Here is a 21,708-nt window from a genome sequence, read left to right on the forward strand (position 1 = left end):
AGAGCAACCACTCGTCTCTCTTCAGAACAGCGTGAGGAGATGTGTGTGTGTTGCCGTGCGTCTGCTGGCTTCAGACTGAGCTCTAATTAATCTCGTTTGAGACAACCTTTCGCCACTACACCACACGGAGAAGATTTTCTTAGAAAGAGGCTTCCTACGTAAAGCTGGTGGCATGCACTCACACACAGCGGAAAATAAATAGCCAGATTAGACGCTCCAAAAGCGACCCGGTGTGTGTGTGTGTGTGTGTGTGTGTGTGTGTGTGTGTGTGTGTGTGTGTGTACACCAAGGGAGCACACAGACAATGATCAAGAATAGACTGTAGAGTCACAAGTCACTTGTGATGCAGTGGCAAGTCTGTCTTTATTGAATAATCCCAACATAACAACAGCCTTAACGGCGAGCACAAAGGACGGCGGCCGCGAGAGGACCTGGTGGAAAGACACAAAGAGAGCCAAGTGTAGGGACCCTGAATGAAAAGCTCAGTGCACCACAACACTCCTGGCTCCGGCCCACCATGTCTCTGTGATAAAAAATATCATTAATCTAGGGAGGGTCGAGGGTATTGAGGGAGTTGGTGAATAATTAACCACGAGCACTGTGAGCAGGCTAATTGAGAATCAGGAATCAGATCAGCGATAATGGCAACATGTGCATATGGGGCTCTCAGCAGAGGTATACAGGGCCATGGAGAGAGGGGGTGGATAAAAGGCACCCCAGTTTGAGCCGGGGTGTGTGTGGAGAAAGGAGCAGGAGGCAATTAACTGGGAGGAGGTATGCTGAGCGTGAAATAAGCATGATAACACAGACAGAGGGGAGCAAGGGAGAAAACACAAGGAAAGGGGAGGAAAAGGGACCCTAATATGCATATTATAATATATGCAGAGGGAAGAGCGATCACTTCCACACCTTCTGAGAGTTCAAAAAGGGTATTGTGTGTGTGTGTGTGTGCGCGGTGGTGAAGTGCGCGCGAGACGGTGTTGGTGCAAGTGTGTTATTAAAGGCGAGAAAAAGTCCTGGCGTCGACACGTTTTTCCCATTCCAGGTAGTAAGTCGGAGTGTGATGACACATTTCCCAACACAAGCAAAAAAAACTGCACTGTCAGGCAATTGAGCTCTCTGGCTCCTTTTTTTCACAAGGGCTTTTTTTTGTAAGAGGAGGGAAAGCTTGAGTCGATGGTTAAGTTGGTTCTCTCTTTCTGTGTGTGGATAACAGGGAGACAGCAATAAGCTAAACCATATGTTACGTTTATTTCCCCCAAGGCGCTGTACGGGGTGGTACAAGTCAGCAATACTGACTCGAGGAGAGTAAGGGAACGTTTCAGTACAAAGCGAGAAATATGATCAGAAACAATGATTTAAGAGCAGAAACAAACAAGAGGACATGTGTGTGTACGTAGCTCCCGGGGCGTCATGGAGAGCCGTGGCCTTTTGCACTGGGACATTCTTTGGTACCATTCTAATGTCTCACATTTGCTTCCACTTCAAGATGGTATGACAGGCATCATGGCTCACCGAAATACACTCACTGTAGTATGTGGCTACATGCACCTCCTACTGTATCCATTCCAAGTATGACAACACATCTCCTTGTAGCACATATGAGAAGATCATACATAAAGCCTAATGCTCCATACTTTCAAACTACATGTTTATGCATAACATGTCAATTCACTTATGCTGAAGAAAGAAGCACAGGATAAAAAAAGAAATGCTACAAATTTGAAGTTGTACTTTTTCCCTCGTCTTCTCCAAGAAACTTTTTTTGGGTATGCATAGTACATGTGCGTCATCCAAATGTATTACTATTTGTAATCTTACTTAACAATATATTGCACGGTTTCCAGTACGAAGGACAACAGAAATCAAACTCGTCTTCTACCGGTTTCGTCTTTCAGCTTTGTCAGCTCTAGAGCTATAAGGATAAGTTAATAAACTGATGAGTTAGTCGATACAGAAATACATCCAAAGCACATTTGACATCCCCTCTATCTTGTCAGAGAGTCGGAAGATCATGAATTCGTCTTACATTTGAACCTTTCCAAGTTTTTTCAGTGATAGTGAAGTAAATACAGTGGGGCAAAAAAGTATTTAGTCAGCCACCAATTGTTCAAGTTCTCCCACTTAAAAAGATGAGAGAGGCCTGTAATTTTCATCCTAGGTATACCTTAACTATAGGCGCATTCACACCGCAGTACTTTTCCCACAAAGGTTCATGATAACTTAGTTCATCAGAACTCTTTAGTTCTGATTAACTAAGTACAGATCGCGTTCACACCGGAATAAGTCCCTGGGGGTGGATTAGGCAAATGAAGCCGCTGACGTCACTTCTTCTTCTTCTGCTGCTTTGGGTTTACTGGCAGGCCGCAAACAACTTCACGGCGTATACTGCCGCCCAAAATCCCCGGCCGGAAGTCCCCGGTTGTTGGGGACTGGCTTCAGTAGAAGCTGCTGGGACTCCCAGCAGCTTCTACTGAAGCCTTTCGAGTAAATCGCTAGAACGCCGACACTTCCTCATCTCCACCGCTCCCAGGTTTTATTTTGTGTTGCCATAAGTTAGTCTCTCTGCGTTTCTGCGCTGGGCTAATGCTAATGCTAATAATGCTAATGCGAGGATAATAAAATGGCGGCTTCACAAAACTTTTTTGAAGTTTTATGGGGCGTGGTTTGCAATCCGCCCAGCCAATCAGAAATNGTGGTTCTGGGATTTTTGCTCACCGTTCTTGTGATCATTTTGACCCCACGGGGTGAGATCTTGCGTGGAGCCCCAGATCGAGGGAGATTATCAGTGGTCTTGTATGTCTTCCATTTTCTAATAATTGCTCCCACAGTTGATTTCTTCACACCAAGCTGCTTACCTATTGCAGATTCAGTCTTCCCAGCCTGGTGCAGGTCTACAATTTTGTTTCTGGTGTCCTTTGACAGCTCTTTGGTCTTGGCCATAGTGGAGTGTGGAGTGTGACTGTTTGAGGTTGTGGACAGGTGTCTTTTATACTGATAACGAGTTCAAACAGGTGCCATTAATACAGTTAACAAGTGGAGGACAGAGGAGGCTCTTAAAGAATAAGTTACAGGTCTGTGAGAGCCAGAAATCTTGTTTGTTTGTAGGTGACCAAATACTTATTTTCCACCATAATTTGCAAATAAATTCTTTAAAAATCAGACAATGTGATTTTCTGGATTTTTTTTTCTCATTTTGTCTCTCATAGTTGAGGTATACCTAGGGTGAAAATTACAGGCCTCTCTCATCTTTTTAAGTGGGAGAACTTGTACAATTGGTGGCTGACTAAATACTTTTTTGCCCCACTGTATGTTGTGAATTGTCAGTGGGGCAAAACAAGACATTTGAATATGTTTGGCATTTCATTTGATTGAAATCCCCAAATGTCAGCCTTATCTACAAAGGGTCATAAAAGGCAGGTAAAAAAAGGCTCCTAAAAACATTTTCAGGTGTCAACACAAGAAATATTAAAGGTTAAGTTTAATGGTTAAAAGTTCTCACACACACACACACACACACACACACACACACACACACACACACACACACACACACACACACACACACACACACACCTTTCTTCCATCTCTTTGCTGTTTGGCTTCAATCCACTCTGTGTGTTTTGTTATTAAAAAAGGTTCAGAAATCATAGCACAATTCTTCGATCGTCACGCTGCAGTTAAAAAAATGCGGCAATTTGGCGCATAGAGATGATGCAACTGGTAGACAACCACTAGTAGGGATACTCCTGTTACCAGGGCCTTGTATCTCCACGACTTCATTCTCAATATATCTCAACACTGCATGCAAAACAGAACCATTGCTCTGCTCCGAGTGTGTCTATGTGCGTGTGAGTGTTTAACGGGAGCCTGCTCAGAAAGCTCCAAAATAAACCAGAAGGTCCTCAGAGGGCTACCACGAGCACCTGACTCAAAAAGAGCTGAGTGATTATTGACACAGAAAAGCGGCTTTGTAGTATTAGTGTTTAAACTCATTCTAGGACAGAGGAATTGATCAGTCATTTGAGACACTTCATCTGAATGTAAACGCGTTTCCATTTCCTGATCCCTTTAACGTGTTGTGTGTGTGTGGCAGGGTTTATCTGGGTTTCATTTTTCGGCTCTCAGTACGGTAATGTAAATAAGGAGCGGAGACACTTGTGGAGTGAGAGTGAGTGTAAACACACACACACTCAAAACAACACAAGGACACACTCACACAGAAGCAGGAAAAACAGTGGAGCACAGCAATGATTATGCACCAGATCTGCTTACACCATATTTCATCATTACTGTGGAGAAAAAACACTCGACTATTGATCTGCCTCACTGCTTCCTTTACTCTCTGTCTCCCTCCCTCTCTCTCTCCCCCTCCCTCACCCACTCTGTCTTTTGTTCCCGCTTTTACTTATCTCTCTGTCTTTGCTTCTCTCCCACTCTCGGACATGTGCAAACATAACAAGACTTTTTTCTGAAGTGGATCCCAGTAGTACACAAGATCTCACACACACACGTGTCTCACACACACACACACACGTGTCTCTCTCTCTCACACACACACACACACACACACACACACACACACACACACACACACACACACACACACACACACACACACACACACACACACACACACACACACACACACTAGAGTATGATTGCCCTGCAATAAAGGGCGGCTTCCTGTGGACTTTTTCTTGAATGATTTCCCAGTGGAGGATTGACAGCAGAACGACCAGAGCACCTTACGATATAATGCTTTCTATTCAGACCATATTAACTACCTCAAATGATACCGAGTAGGAAAAACTGCTGGAATATTTGTTTATCCTCAATTTTCCTGGGAGCCGTTAACATTTTTCCTAATGTAAGAAAGTGATTTCAATGTTGTACAGCTGCTCCGACAACATTAAACATTCATGCTTTTTAGATGTTTACCCTTTTTTTTTTTTTTACTGTTTGCAGATTTGAATTTTATTTAAAGCAAGCTATCAAATAAAATCTTGTTTTGGTGAATGCATCAGTAGGTACAAGGCGTTGCTTAGCTACATAAAGAGGTGAACATTATTAGCTTCACTCAAGGGTAACATTTACACTAAGGTCAGCGTGCTTTACTGCATGTTTGGAAGTGTTCATTCCTTGTAAACTTCTTCTAAAACTAGAGCTGAGACAATTCATATTGGTCAGTAATCTCTGTTTCCAGTTTCTCAGATGAGAATATTTGCTGTTGTTTTGTTATATATTATTGTAGACCAAATACTTAGACTTTAGGGGGATATTTGTGTGTGTGTGTGTGTGTGTGTGTGTGTGTGTGTGTGTGTGTGTGTGTGTGTGTGTGGGGGGGGGAGGAGATGGTCAAACAAAACAAGACTTTTCAGTGACTGCCTTTGATGATTACCATTTTTGAAAATGGCAAACGATTAATCAAAAGAAATCTTCAGATTCATAATGATGAGCAAAAGATAAAACAAAACAGACAATAAGGTATTATTCCAACCCATGTCTTTGGCATACTGCTTTACTATGAATGCCCAAATAAGCTCTAAAGAAGAGGGGAATAATTGATTGTCCTAAAACATTACAAAATAAAACACAAGCTTATTTAAACGTAAATTATATTCAGTTCACTATATTAAGAGAGTAAGCACATATTCACGTTTAAATAAATGACATTCAAGCATGTTTTGCTAAAAGAAATAAAAATGGATTTACAATGGCTGCCTATTATTTAACTTATTGATTAACCAACTAACTGTTTCAGCTCTCTGCACACGTGCATCACTTCCTCTCAGTGGGACACAATGATCAGACGCTGCTGTCCCATCCTTCCTTCCTCACATACCTAGAGGAGGTTTTACACAGTGTTACATCAACTTGAACCCTGCACAGTTTATAAGGACTCGCACACAAACAAACACACACACACACACAAAACGGAGATGTTCCACTCATTACTTATAGGACTTACTCCTGAAGAGAGAGGCTTCAAGTCGGACTTTGTTGAAAAGGATGAAAAGGAATCAAGTGCAAAGTGTTGTAAGAGCCAACTGATAGGATCACTTCTCATTGCTACATCTTCGCTCTACATCTTGCAAATGCAGCTAGGAACTCTCTCAAACACACACTGTTGTTAACCTTGGTGCACACACAGCCCCTTAAGCAACTAGACATCAGCGTCTTATAGGAGTGTTAAACCTCCTGCTCTCACACACATGGCAACGCAGAAAAACTAGCTGTGGTAAGTAACAAGTGAAAACGCCATCTGTCAAGCGAGAGCGCATTTGCTTCGCCTCAGCATTTTCAGGGGAATGCCTTGAAGACAAAAAGGTCCTTGTTCTCAATCTCTCCGCAAATCCCATCTCTCATTCTTCCTCCCTCTCCCTTCATCCCCCCTTGCTCTGCGCGCCATGCCGCTCCGCCACCATCAGCAAAGTTGCACACATAAGCATTGGTCAGCGTTCAATTACCGTGAACACCAGGGAAGGATGGGGAAAGTACTTGACAGAGAAATGCACTTCAAGCACTGATTAAATACTGATACCAAGTATAACAAAAGTTTAGCCCCTTGGTTGTGTGTGTGTGTGTGTGTGTGTGTGTGTGTGTGTGTGTGTGTGTGTGTGTGTGTGTGTGTGTGTGTGTGTGTGATGAAAAAAAGGAAAAGGGGGGAAAGGGGGAAAATGTGTGTGTGAGAAAAACAGTAGGGGGGGGTTGCTCTTCTCTCCAATACTGATACAACTGTTTCATCATTATGACCCTCTATTACAGTACTTGCCAACTTGCTTACTACATACTTTTGATACACTCCACAGAGTGCTGACTCGAACTAAAGCTGCTGAAATTGAGTCATTAGGGGGTGAAGTTTCTGTTTTTCTTGGGCCCACAGAGCTTCCCGATTACTCTTCAGTGTTTAAGAGTTGCAATGCTCATCGGTTGCTACGAGGCAGAAGATAATGGCCCATCTTCAAGAAATCAATCACAGGATATTCTGTTTGGGCATTAGAGTTCAATGAGGTGCTTTCTTTTTTTAGCCACAGTCAATGTACCACATTAACTCACGATTGCCTTCAAGCTGGCATTTGTTTTTGTCCAAATGTATTTTGTGTATATATACACAACAGTAATTTTAGATTTGTATAATTTCCTTTAAAAGATAAGGGAGTTCACTGCAAGGACGGAAGTATCTTTGTTTGATGGAAGACATTTTTGAAATACCAAAAGTAAAAACTGGTTAATAAAGCATTTACATCATGTTGTACACACTGTAAAGTCCACTGAGACAAATGTAACATTTTTGATATTGGGCTATATATAAATAAACATTGATTGATTATTTCTATTTGCCTTATATCCACTTTGACTGTAAATGTGTTTGAACCCACTCAATAACCAAACCACACTGAAAAATAACACATTTAGCACATTTTAAACAAATATTCCGCAGCCCACTCAGGCTGTAATTATCCCATTAACACGTCAACATCCTCCATGACCGGGCCTATTTATTTCACAGCCAACCCCCCAATATAAACCGAGCGCTTCCTTCCCTCGCGCCAGACCTTTGTCCGCCCGCGCGCCTGCCGCCGGTGCCATGTTGCCATGGCTCCCTCATGCCTCCGCTCAGCTCGCTCAAACGTTGAGAAATCAACGTTGTGATGAGTCAGCATCTCTGTCGCGAGCTCAGCCGGTGTACAACCGGTCACGCCAGGAGACAGACCGACAGCACAAGACACGTAAACGTGTAAAATATGATGTTAATGGAGACATGAGCAGCAGGCCTGTCGTGTAGAGCAGCGTCTGACACAAAGCAAATGTCAAAACAGTCTCTGGAGCAGCGCTCTCACTAGCGGCTACACCTAGTAGCTAACCTCCGGACGACTGACAGCTATAAATACGATGACAGCAGCCGGGTGTCTATTGTTGTCTTACACATTTCACTTCTGTCGCCAACTTAGCAAAGCAGAGTCAACCAAAATGTAATCACGAGAGTCCGTAAAACCGCTCGCAAAACAAACCATAAACCTAGCACATTCATTTACATTTAAAATGAATGCACATCTTACCTGCAAAGAAGCAACAGACGTGTCCGCGTGTGAAGCGACAGCAGCGGGAGGCTCCAGCTTGTATCCGCCGCTGCCGCTTCAGCACCCCGAAGAGAGGACAGTCGCACAAGCTAATGTGTGGTTTTCGAAGGGTCACGCTGCTTAAATTGTAACACTACATTAAGATGTTTTCCCCTAGCTCTATATTTGTTCACCTTTCTAAATATTTTTGGCATTTAGTAGACACAAAACAAGGGAATCCCCAGACGTACCATCGGCACAGAAAAAGCCGAGCTGCTCTCGAACTCCCCGCAGGAGCTCTAATTCCGACACATGGCTCCTGTTTAAGCTTCACAGCCGCACGCGGCTTACACCCTTTGTCTTTGTTATTGTGATATCGCCGGTCGGTGTTGTCGCCGGGGCTGTTCACTCGACCCGACCCGGTCTCGGAACAGCATGTGCGGGTCTGGATGACGCCTAGGTCGTGATGATTCAGCACTACCAGACCGCTGCTGCCCTTTAAACAGCAGCTGCTGTGAGTTCGGCAGAGTGAAGCGGCAGCGGCGAACACCGGGACGAGCGGCAACACAAGCGCATCGAACACCGTACGGCAGCTGCGGCGGCCGTGCACACTCAGCAAAACAACACCGCTATATTCAGCACTTTTTAAGGAATTTCACTTTTGATTGCGACAAAGCTGACTCACCAGAAGTCAAACCGGCGCCTTTCGCCCACCACACCTTCGAGGGTTGGGGTTCGCCGATGGCTCGCCTCGTCGACCCGGTGTGGAGAGAGACAGTTGGAGAAATGTTTTTTCCGCTCACGCCTTCTCCCAGGTCTACATATATCCACTCCTTCCTCGCTTGTTTTAGTCTATGGTCGGAGGCGCCAGACGTCAAATGATGTTTGGATCACATGGTTTCATTCATGAAGGATCTACGCAACCCGCATTTAAAGAGACATGAGACACTACTACTGTGTGATGGACTGTTGTTAGTGTGGAAAGAGTGACACGACAGCCCCACCTCTGTGCATATTTCTAAACTTAGAGCTAACATTTGAAGTAGCCTACTGAGTGGCTCCAATAGTACAGAGCCATGGAATCAAAAAGAAAACAAATGGTGTCACTTTTTTAAATTAAAAAGGTGTTGAGACTTTTTCAATTGTTTGAGTTACAAATAAAACCAGAGTTGAAGATAATGTTAATCTTTACCTTTTTACCGGTAATTTTTATAAATAAAAAAGCTATCTAATCGGATGAAATCATAGAGGCATATCAACACAGAAATATAGTGTTAGTATTGAGAAATATATCATACATGTTTTTTAGCCGATGACAGGCCACCAGTTAAAGACAACATCTAACTGGCATGGAGATTCATATCACTCTGCATACTTCCTTTTAAAAAAGTACATTACCTGGCAATTTAAAAAATGATGAGCTAAGTAAAGAGAACACATCTTTTACCTTCACAAAAAATGTACAATGGATGTTTACCATTTCTGTTGAGGCCACGATGTAAACAAACCCACGTTTCCGATCTCTCTTTGGTTCAGAAGCAAACTGAAAACCTCTATAAAGTGATCATACTTCATTTACAGTGCAATTTAAAAGCAACACTATTAGGACTGATGTAAATCAGTTTATCAATAATACATTTCCATTTCTGAGGAACTAATGACTTTCAATGCAAGACAAGAAAGCACTCAACCAATATCAGCAACCTATTTCTGGATAATGCATCCGAGTTTATGAAAAACAGCCTGTATTACATATTCAATGACTGGTACCTCCACTCTGTCTTTGCAGAGTAAATCTCTTTGCCAGGATGCTAAAACTGACGCTATATTTTCAAATACAACTCGCATTTGGTGGGGGGTTTTCTCCCCAAAAGCCTATATTTAGCCCAAATGTAATCATATTAGGGTGAGCTTGGAATTTGGAAATTACAGGATTAGCAGTTTTAATTGAAAAGAGCCCCAGTCTTTTAAAAGCAAGGTTCAGATTGTAAATACAAATATTATGACAAATGTATTATTATGGATTAGGCTACCCAATGGTAAATAAAGCAGTGAGAGTTAACCACACATTTACCTGCTTACAAATGAATGCATCAATCATTCCGCATAATGAGCATTTTCAACCTAGTCCGTCACAGAAGCCTCATCCACTGGAAGACTCTTGATGTGTCAAACTGTCACAAACACAGAGGCATTGGTGGAAAGTAATATGTACATTTTTTAAGTACTTTTGAGTAAGTTGGGGACTAAATTATGGTTGTACTTATTGTAATTTTACTCAACAGCTATCCAAGTAATAATATATATTAATTTTATAAAACATAACATGCCCAACAAATATGTGAAAAGTGGATCACTTTGACTAGATGCAACAATAAAATGCTTTCTTTTATGTAAATAGATCAGTGATAATAATCCAATATTATTTTAAAATAGGTTATCAATAAGATATTATTACAAGTATAGTATAGCATACTTAAATTGATGCATTCACGTGAGTAAAATATCTGAATATGAGGGGTACAATATTGACCCACTCACTACTACACAGTGCATGTCTGACTCCTGGATAAGCATTAGGACCGTACTGTGTGTCCTCTGTGATGTCGCCCACACTGCACGTTGGCATGAGGGGAAGCCCATACTGCACATTCACCCACTGTGTGGTAACGTTCAGAGCTTCCTCTTTCTGTGACCGTTTCACCTGACAGCTGCACAAAGCTGATACTTTATCAGCCCGAAAATCTTATCTGTGCTTGGGTCACAAACACACACACACAACTGGTGCACAAAAAGGTGAAACAGAGAAATGCTGAACACTAAGTGCATACTAAAATCTCTTTCTTAGCCTGTCTCTTAGTTTTTGAGGGGATTAGTGGAGATGGAGGAGAAAAAAACGAAAAAAACATTCCTTCCATCTTTTCACTCATCTTGCTTTTTGGCACTCCCCCTGGCCACAATGCGATATCCAAACAACCATGTTACTGCAAAGGTCAGTGAGTACATTGATTGAATGGAGATGACAGGTAGCATCTGGTCTACCTGTGGCTAGAAACCCCATGGTGGGTTGGAGCACACACACATACAGACACACACATACAGTCCACGCTTTCCACTCAGGATTATCAGCCATTGAACTGCCATCTTAGACCCTCTGCCGGTGTTGGGATGATTGACACGGAGCACATCCTCTTCACCTAAGGCGGGGGAGAGTTGTTCAAAGCTGCCGGACCGACAGAAGGTAACAGAAGTCTAATAATGAGAGGCAAATGGAAGTCTCTCCAGGAATGGCTAATCTTAACGGACAGAGGCAGGAGCAGGCGGGGAATAACCTTTCACAATAAAAGGGGGATTACCGAGACACTTCAGTGGCGGAGGAAAAACCTTTGCACGCACAAATAAACATCCCGAGTGCGGTAAGCGCATGCGGGGCGCAATTTAATCAAAGGACACTGGTGTGTGTAGTTAAAGGAAAATAAACTTAATCCTACAACAGCTACAAATTGTTCAATTATAATGAGGACAAGGCTCTCCACAAGCCTCCACTTTTCTTCCATCATTTTAACTCCAGCATTATGCACCTGTGTGCTGCCTGAATAGACCAACAGGCCTATCTCCTTCAGACACAAAGTGGCATCTGTTAATCCTAAATGTAGCAGCCCAGAGTGAAGGAAAGAGCCCAAATATCTGAACGGGAGTCTTCACAGACTTCCAAGTCGGCTGCAGCAACTGATATCTCACAACATACCCAAATGTAACTACACTTCAGTCCTCTACTGTCACACCAATTCAAACTCATGATATTACGTTTCTAAGGTCGCAGCATCCACTGGTGGAGAGTCACATTTATTCGTGTACTGTACTCAAGCACTTTAATAATCTTTTTCTGATTAAGATTATAAACAGTGGTTCCAAATGTTTCTGACTTGTGACATTTTAGTTAGGATTCTTCTTTAGTGGAACTGCTAAAGCTGCTTAAACTTCTAGAATAAACCCTTTGAAGTGCAAAACATTGACATTAAAACTGTTCTACTCTACTGTTCAATCTACACCTCTCCGATTTATATAGTGAGCCTTTGGAGCGGTCCGACTCCTAGATTCAGAACCACCGGGCTAAACTACAAAACTGTAAATAAACAAGTTGAAATTCTAACTCAAGCACGTACATTTTCAAATGCTGTGGGTCCCAGGGTCAATGTGTTAGGGATTTTCCCTCCCAAACACCCCCCCCCCCTGCCTGAAACGCCTTGATTGGATTCCTATGTTTACTTCCCTAACATAGTGACATCAGTATGTAACATATCCGTTTTCTATTGGCTAGCACTGCAACACGGTGTAATTGCTAGGCTAAGGGGCAGGACATCTCTAATGAATCACCAATCCCCACAGAGCCGGCCACCTAACCAATCACAGCAGACTGGGCTCTGGTTTCAGACAGAGGGTGAAAAGAGGAGCAGCAGCACAGGCAGTATGAGAAAATTAAAGAGCTTTTTGAACATTAAAGCATGGAGACATGTCACGGTAGACGCACAAAATACAAATATGAAACCCGAAATCATATTATGTCCCTTTTAAGTATAGATTTTTGTAATGGTTTAATTTTAAATACTTTTACTTTTATAAAAATTCTTCTTCCACCAAAAACAGCCCCCCTCGGACTTGTTAAATAGCAATTATGTGAACGCCAATAAAAGAGAAGAACTGCAGAGTAATCCATGATCCCACTCACTGGTCAAATGTCCTGCTCACAAGCTTCTAAAATTGGACTGTGTTCACAATCACAATGCATCTACAGGCCAGTAAGAAAAAACAACAACATTTGACACTTTGTTTTTGACAGCATGTAGAGGAAGCTGATTGGGAACAGCCTCAGGAGGCAGTGACGCATGGAGGAGAGAAAATAAGCTTGCTGGAGAGTTTTGGAAGAGGAGTGGGTGTAACTGCGCAGTACAGCCAAAGCCAATACCGATAAGTGAGGTGGTGTGGTTATATTTGATGTTGGTCCTGGGTCCATTTGAAGTCATTCTCCACCTGCAGCTAAGTAAAGTAGGTAACCTGATCTTTGTAGACAAGTACAATTGGGTAATTCGGCGCCATCTGCAGGCCAGGGTGGATCTTAATGAATCAGAAATTAGTCTGGGCTGAGGGAAACCTCCAAACTAAAACAAACACACAATAAGATGGGGAAAACAAATGAGAAAATAGGAGCCACACAACTGAGTCGAGTCAGTGCAGAGTATGGAGTCAAACCAGACTGATAATAAATACAGAACAAACTAACTTTGGAAGACAAATCTTCAATTCTGCTTATTTAATATTGACACCAACTTTCTGGTTGATATGCCAAACAAAGAAAAATACATAACGTGTCAAATAATGGGGATCAAGTAACAAAATTAGGACAGACTAAATCTATATGAATACATCTTCATATCATCTTGATTCTTTGTGTAGATGCATTTCTTTTAGGACTTTCCCTTTACAAGAGAACATTTACAAAGTGGCTTTATATTATAAAACATCAGGATGTTCAAGATAACAGTTCACTTTGGGGTTCAGACCCACCATTTCCATAACAAACAGGAAATAAAGGGATTTGAGAAAGATGAGGACATCAGAGAAGATTTAAAGCTTGGAATGACCTTTATATGCAAGAGAAACATATGTTATGGGTCCAAGGCACCAAGTTCCTAATGGGCTAGAAAGGTTGTTGTAACAGGGAAGTTATTTTATCAGTGAAGTCCGTAGTTTTTGTATATGAAAATCAAAACAAGCAAAAGAGAAAATCCATACTCAGTCTTTGTTAACAGCATAATACTGTTGTTGGTATAAAAAAAAGGGAACAGAATGATTGACATTGTTGCTTCATCTCTGTTTAAAAGGACATTAAAGACAAACATTAAGAGCTTGATAGTATCCCAGCAGCCATCTGTGCAGCAGCATCCCATGATGGCCCACTGGGTCATTACCGTTAAACACATACCGACAGCAGATTGTAAATGCACTTTTGCTCTTCGGTGTGCATATGGATGAGTGTGCCTGTGTAGATATCAACCCTGCAACACACTCAGAATGCACCTGTGCTTGTTTGTAGTGTAACAGGTCTTCAGTCTTTATGTAACTCAAGTATGTATAAATATTTTTGCCATAATTGTAAAGTAATTTGGATGTGTGTGACCAGTCCACCTGCCTGAGAGGAAATGTATGTATAAACCTGTGAGGTGTGTGTGTGTGAGCCTGCCTCTGTGTTCTCAGTTCTTCTTGTTGACGTTGGGGCCGTGGTTGTTGAACAGGTTGAGCCGCGTTCTGGCGTTAGCCGCTCCGCTGACCATGACTCCGGGCTGCTGCAGCACCTTGTCCAGGGTGGTTTTCTTTATGGCTGCTGAGGAGATGCGCTCCTGGTCGGCCAGGTACTGCAGCTCCCTGTGAGGGGAAGGGATAATCTAGTGTTTAGATAGAGGTCTGTGTGTGTGTGTGTGTGTGTGTGTGTGTGTGTGTGTGTTACAGTGGAGACAGCAACAGACATTTAAGTTATATGCTGTCATCATCTCAATGTTGGAGTTAGGAACCCAAGTGGGGTTACTTTCCATACCAACAGGGTCAAGAGACAATTGAATGCCCAAAATATGAAAATGTTTTTTGTCAGAAAGAATCATTTTACGAATGCATGATATTAGATTTTGAATAATATTTAATTTGTTGATATACGCACATATTGTTTTTCCCCTTAATGCAGAGAATAAAGTATATCCTGTAGTGGACATCATATTATGCCTTCTCCAAATCAGCACATATGCTTTGCATTTCCGTTTCTTTAAATCAATATTTTTTTTACTCAATTAAAAAATAGTAGCCCATTAGGTTGCTATGCAATACTGAAAATTGTAAAGGAAGTTCAAATCAGTCTCAATGTAAATAAAACATTTTTTACCTAAGTGCACACTATTAGAAATGTAAAGACTGAAGTACAAATATTTTAACAAACAAAACTGAACCTCTAATATGCAGCGCAATTGTTGCACCTGCTTGATTGTTTGTATTGCGTGCGCACAATTATAACGCATCTAAGTGGCCCCTTAATCATCCCTATATCAATCCTTTGTAGCAGCGAACCATTTCCTTGAAGTTGATCACAAAAAGAAAGCATTTTTGTGCCAAAAGTGTCTGGGATTGATCACTGAGTTGCAAGGAAGTTCATCGACATCATTAATGCAGCATTTATCCAGCCAATTCCCAAAGCTAATTTCGAGCTTCTAACATTTTGGTTACCTGAATAATTTTCGTTCTAGGATGCAACAATGGACAATTGTCATAATTCTGACATTTTATAGAAAAATAAATGAACAAATAGCAGATTAATAAGTAACAGAAGTAATCCACAGCATCCTGAGAACTGTAATAGCTGTGAAACCTTGCTGATAGTGTAGATATGGGATGTGCAGGTGCGACTTTCTCACCGCGTCCTGATGCATGACGCCTCCACAGCGTTGATCAGGAGGCTGCGGAAGCCGCCACTCTCCATGACGTGCAGGGCGTGGATGGTGGCGCCCCCTGGTGAGCACACGTTGTCCTTCAGCTGGCCGGGGTGCTGCTCCGAGTCCAGCAGCATCTTAGCTGCTCCCTGAGGAGAAACAGGAACACGGCAAATCATTTAATAAAGTGGAAGGAGTTGAGGAGTTATCTGAAGGACACTGTATTGTTTACTTCTTCAAAGCCATTGGGTGCTGATACATGGTGCAGCCTCAGCAACAGAAGTGCTTATGTCATCATTATACTGCAAGTGGTACACATTTGCATTGTAATGTAGAATCAATTACTAATAAAGTTCATCCGAGAAATGAAATCTAATCTGATGTACAGACAGGGGTTTTTTTTGTGAAAAGATTTTCCAGGCAGCTTCTTGGCTAACACTAGGCGAGCATGACTCTGCAACTACAGCTGAGTGTTTCCTGCAGGCAACGTGCAAACCAGAGGAGACACCCAGACCAAGAGTATTAACTGACTACAACAAATAATAACATCTGAAAGCTTTGTGCTGAAAAAAAGGCAACACAAAGAACATTGCTCATAAAAATGCAGAAGGAAGCTGAACACACTGAGCCGGTGAAGAAAGTCTGCAGCTGCTGCCACGACAACAATGACAGCTGGTGAGGTGAATATTTCAAGTCATATAGTTTGACAAATGGAGAAATGTAATCAAAATAGGGCTGCCTTTAAAGAGTTTAAGCAATATCGTTTTAATTAATCATTTTGAAAAAAGCAGCAATAAGAAATCACCTGCAAAAAATGTGATCTATATTTTTCAGTCCATATACATGGTTTAATAATTTCAGTTGTTTCAGTGCATTGTTAGTAAACTAAATCAGCAATTGTAAGACATTAGAAGTTTTTGTTGTGTTAAATAAAGCAGCCACTGAATCCTTCCATGTATTTTGCCTCCAAATATGAAGACAGCCAGTAGATCAGGGAGACTTGACAATGGGAATAGGCACAGCTAAAGAGACAACTAAACCCAACTGACCAATAGGGCCTGAGCTCCCAGTCTGACAGCCAGTCTTCTTGGCAGACCCATCTTCACGCCTCCATCTGCAAGAGCATCCAGTGCAGTGAACGCCTGTTGACACACACAAACACACGCATTTAGGTTTGTTTTCCTTTCAAGCAGCAAGTCCTTTACATCTTTGAACAGACTAAATAAAAATGTCAGAATAATCAACAATTTAGTCTTTGTTTCTTATTTAGCTTCAAGCCTTTAACACTGGCGTCCATTTCATTCTAATCTTAGTTTGTCTTCACAGCTAGGATTGGACAAATTGTGCTCAACACTTTTGAGCCAAGATTTTAAAAAGCTCAAGCTCTATGCAGACAGGAGATAAATCCCACACACACAATCATTCCTTACTTTCTCAACACTTACATACCTTTGCCTGCTTAGTAGGCATTAGATGTGACAGTTTTATAAAGCAGGAACAATAAAAACACACATTTGGCCAGACAAGGAATTATCACCGCTGGGGTAGCATATTTATTTCCTAAAAAAAACCTTTCTTGTAAAAATAAATCATGTATTGGGAACACCTACCACTGCCTTTTCCTCTGTATAGATCTAAAAACATGTAGAAAAAGCGAGACCACTAAAAAACAGAGGATTTAATACCCAGGATTGTTTTGATTGTTGTTGTTATTTCCTACATATTAGCTCACCCAGTGATTTTCTTTTACTAGGATTATAGGCGTATGTATCACACCTCACATACACTTTTCTTTGAAGCTACAAGGGCCATAAAAACAAGGATATTGTATGTTGTAGAGACAGATATTGGGTTATATAAATATGTTTTATTAATTTGAAACATCCCTTTGTGACAAACATACAGCTCTGAGGTTACTTACGTAGGCTGGTCCACTGCCACTGAGCCCGGTGACAGCGTCAATGAGGTCTTCCTCCACCTCCGTGCAGAATCCAACACTCGACATCAGCTGCTCCAGTAACTTGCCGTCCTCCAGCTGAAAGAAGGCGGACAACATGATGGTGATGATTTTGTTGGTGTAGTTCTACCTTTCTGTGCGTCTTGTAAGGCAAGGCAAGTTTATTTATATAGCACATTTCAACACAAGGCAATTCAAAGTGCTTTACAAAAATGAAAGACATTAAGAAAATGGCATTAAAAAGTAAAGATAAAAAAAGTTACAGTGCAGTTTAAGATGTGAATATATCAATCAAAAGCAGCGGCAAAAAGAAAAGTCTTTAGCCTGGATTCAAAAGTAGTAAGAGTTGCAGCGGACCTGCAGGTTTCTGGGAGTTTGTTCCAGATATTTGGAGCATAATAACTGAACGCTGCTTTACTATGTTTAGTTGTGACTCTGGGGACAGAAAGCTGACCAGTCCCTGAAGACCTGAGAGATCTGGATGGTTCATAATTTAGCAGTAGGTCAGAAATGTATTTTGGGCCTAAACCATTCAAAGCTTTCTAAACCAGCAGCAATATTTTTTAAATCCATTATTTGACACACAGGAAGCCAGTGTAAAGACTTCAGAACAGGAGTGATGCGATCCACTTTCTTAGTGTTAGAAAGGACTCGAGCAGCGGCGTTCTGAATTAGCTGCAGCTTTCTAATAGATTTTTTTAGTGAGACCTGTAAAGACACCATTACAGTAGTCCAGTCTACTGAAGATAAAAGCATGGACAAGTTTTTCCAAATCCTGCTGTGACATTAGTCTTTTAATCCTAGATATATTCTTTAGGTGATAGTAGGCTGATTTAGTAACTGTTTTAATGTGACTGTTGAAACTCAGGTCAGAGTCCATGACTACACCTAGATTTCTGGCTCGGTTGTTTTGAACATTGCAGACTGAAGCTCAGTTCTGCCTTGGCTCCAAAAGCCATTACCTCAGTTTTATCTTTGTTTAATTGGAGAAAGTTCTGACACATCCAGTCATTGATTTGTTCAATACATTCACTCAGTGTTAGAATTGGAGCATAGTCTCCTGGTGAAATTGTTAAGTAAATTTGTGTGTCACCCGCATAGCTATGGTAACTTATTTTGTTGTTTTTCATTATCTGAGCCAGTGGTAGCATGTAGATGTTAAAGAGAAGAGGCCCCAAGATGGAGCCTTGAGGTACCCCACATGTCATATTTGTCAACTCAGATGTGTATTTACCTATAGAAACAAAGTTGTTTCTGTCCTTTAAGTAGGATTCAAACCAACTGTTGCCGAACTGTTGCCGAAAGTCCCACCCAGTTTTCTAGTCGGTCGAGTAATATGTTGTGGTCAACAGTGTCAAACGCAGCACTGAGATCTAATAATACTACTGTAACACTGAAGTTCTGCCACTGTCTGTGTTTAAGTGGATGTCATTGAAGACCTTTACAAGAGCAGTCTCAGTGCTGTGGTTTGGACGAAATCCTGACTGGAACACATCGAAACAGTTATTTAAATGCCAGAAATTACTCAACTGTTAAAAAACAACTTTTTCAATGATTTTACCTAGAAATGGCAGGTTTGATATGGGCCTGTAATTGTTCATTACTGAAGCATCTGGATTATTCTTTTTTAGGAGCGGTTTAATGACTGCAGGTCAGTAGGCAGACAGGCTGCTTTAGCCTGTAATACATGCATGCGTGTGCATTCATACAGCAGATCTTAGAGACTAACCATTGTGTATTCATACCAAACCCTCACAGTCTGCTGCATGCAGAATACACGGTATGTTGTTTAATGAGAGTAATGCAAATCCAGGGTTTATAAGCACGAGATCCACACGGAAAGTGTTAGCCATATGGCGTTAGAAACCGAGGCTGAGGTGAGCACAACAAGTGGACTGGCATGCAAGGCAGTCACACTATGATGAGTGCAAATATAATGCTAGAGCTGGAAGACCCTTCTGCAGGTTCCCCGACAACAGCATGGAGACAGAGTTGTGTAAAAGATAAGGATGGTGACACATAGAACATGCTAATGCACATTCAATGGCATCCCAACGTGGAACTAATCAAAACACCCTTACTTATGCTACAGTGTCATTAGTAAGTTATTTCACTTTTTTAAAACTATTTTTCTTCTTGTATTTACTCTTTACTTGCACCATATTTTTCTGTTTATCTGTGTTTTGTGTTGCACTGTTGGAGAAGCCTGTGACAAAAGATTTTCATCGACATAACTAAACTGTAGCTATGTTCGTTTGACAAATAAAGAACCTTGACCCTTGAACCTAAAGACATGTGTGACTATGAAAATAGTTTACTAAAGTTTATAGTGGGTTTAATTCTGTTTTTGACATAAAAACAAATAAATATATCCTTATTCATATGTTTTTTGTCTATAGAAAAGTGGAAATCTGAATTGTGTGTAGAACATCTGTATATTTATGCCTGTAGTGTTTTCTTGCACATCTCTCTCTAATTAGAAATGGGATTAGACAGTGTAGGTGTAGATGTGTAAGAGAGATTAAGATGGCTCTGAAGCATATAATCAGCTATGGCAATTAAGACTTTTCAGTCCGTCGTAGTACTGCTCCTCATTTATATCCAACCAGCTGATACTGATCGTGGCTGTCATCAAAGCATTTGTTTCAACATCTCACTCATCGTCTGCCTCCCACTCACTTTCTACCTTACATCCCAATCTATCCCTTTTTGCCTTTCTGTCTCTTCACTGCATGCCCCTATTGCTCCAACCTCATTTTGATTTAGGAATGGTCATAGCCGTTTGTGGAGCTCTTATTTGACCTGTTAAAGCAGGGGTCTGCAACATTTTTGACCAAAAGAGCCATTTTGCTCCTTTTTCCAAAACATTTTTTTGTCTGGAGCCGCAAAACATATTTCATAGCTTGATAGCTAATAAAGTTGTATTTATTTTTGAAGGGAAAAAAAATATTATTAAAATGGGCCCACTTTGAAATAAATAAAACCTATAGCTGCACCCTAAAAAGAGTTAAAGGTAGGGTAGGTAAGAATGGAGAAACCAGCTCGAGTGCGCTAGAATTTGAAAATACACAACCGGAAAAAATCTGCCTCTTCCTTCAGACTTCCTTACAGAGTCCCTCCTCCAACACACACAAACGCGCATCATCAATGAGGCCACGGCCCTGTCTCAGGTCGACTATTTTCATTTCCTCGCTCCTCGGTCCTCGGTCCTCGGTCTGAAGTTGAGTCTGCGCCATCTTGAGTACCGTCCCATGGCTCTTATTTCTGCCGGAGGACCGAGGATTGAGGAGCGAGGAGCGATAATGGAGGAGCGATAATGGAGGACCACCAGTCCATCCTCCGATGAAATCGCTCAGATACTCGCCCCGCCCCCTTACTGTGGTATCGCTCACTGATTGGACGATGCAGTGCATGCACTGATCTCAATCTTCTTGTTCTTGACATGAAGAGCAGTACCCCAGCGGAGTGAAGAAAATAATGAAAAACTCAACCGAGAGTCACTCCTCAGTTTATACCCCGTGTTTTGTTTCAATTCATGTATAATTTAGTTACAAAGTATGTGATATATCTGACAAACAAACGTGTCGAAAAAATCATTGTATTCTTATTGGAAACATTTTGCATGATCGCTTTTTTTTAGTTTTGTTAATTTTTCATTTACTGCGTCATATTCCATCAAGTTCAGTCATTAAGTGCTATTAAATGTTAATGTGCTACACTATCCAGCATCAAACAAACAAAGTTGTGCATTCCCAATGATGTTAATCTAACTGGGTTTTTGATAGATAATGATATATATATTTTTTTCTTATTAATTTTATTTTATGTGCTCTTACAATATTATCAACTAAATTGTTCGTTATACATTTTAAGAAAATGGCGTTTAATCTTTGTTTTGAGAATGAGTTCTTATTTTGATTTTTATTTATTGTGGTCTACAAACAGAATTGATACAGCATGTTTGTGTCAGCAAAAATGTTGTTGGCAGGGGTGTTTGGTGAAATAACGGGGACAGAGCTGCTGTCAGACGAACAGCTGTGCGCGCGTCATCAACAAAAAGCGGACGCTCGGCTGTCACGTGGACGCGTCCGGAGGAAATGACGTCAATTGCTCTTAAAACTAATTTCCCTGCTTCCTCGGTGGTTTCCTGGTACTCCATTGCTTCCCTGGAAGGGAGGGAGCTAAAAAACACCAGGGAACGAACGCAAAGTGAGCG

The 21,708-nt window shown here is 41.4% G+C and overlaps 1 protein-coding gene across 1 annotated transcript in view; it reads right to left on the bottom strand.

The window, feature by feature from the left end:
- Positions 1–13,344: 13,344 nt before the first annotated feature.
- Positions 13,345–21,708, bottom strand: part of LOC104950019 (pyrroline-5-carboxylate reductase 1, mitochondrial) — a 15,685-nt gene continuing 7,321 nt past the window's right edge. The window contains exons 6-9 of the mRNA XM_010776463.1: positions 17,457–17,570; positions 16,585–16,677; positions 15,521–15,684; positions 13,345–14,486 (exon numbers count right to left, since the gene is read on the bottom strand). Coding sequence (XP_010774765.1) covers positions 14,315–14,486; positions 15,521–15,684; positions 16,585–16,677; positions 17,457–17,570 — 543 coding nt within the window. The 3' untranslated portion in view covers positions 13,345–14,314. The remainder of the gene's footprint in view (positions 14,487–15,520; positions 15,685–16,584; positions 16,678–17,456; positions 17,571–21,708) is intronic.

Source organism: Notothenia coriiceps, unplaced genomic scaffold (assembly GCF_000735185.1).
Source record: "Notothenia coriiceps isolate Sejong01 unplaced genomic scaffold, NC01 NC01_scaffold00017067, whole genome shotgun sequence".
Classification (NCBI taxonomy): domain Eukaryota; kingdom Metazoa; phylum Chordata; class Actinopteri; order Perciformes; family Nototheniidae; genus Notothenia; species Notothenia coriiceps.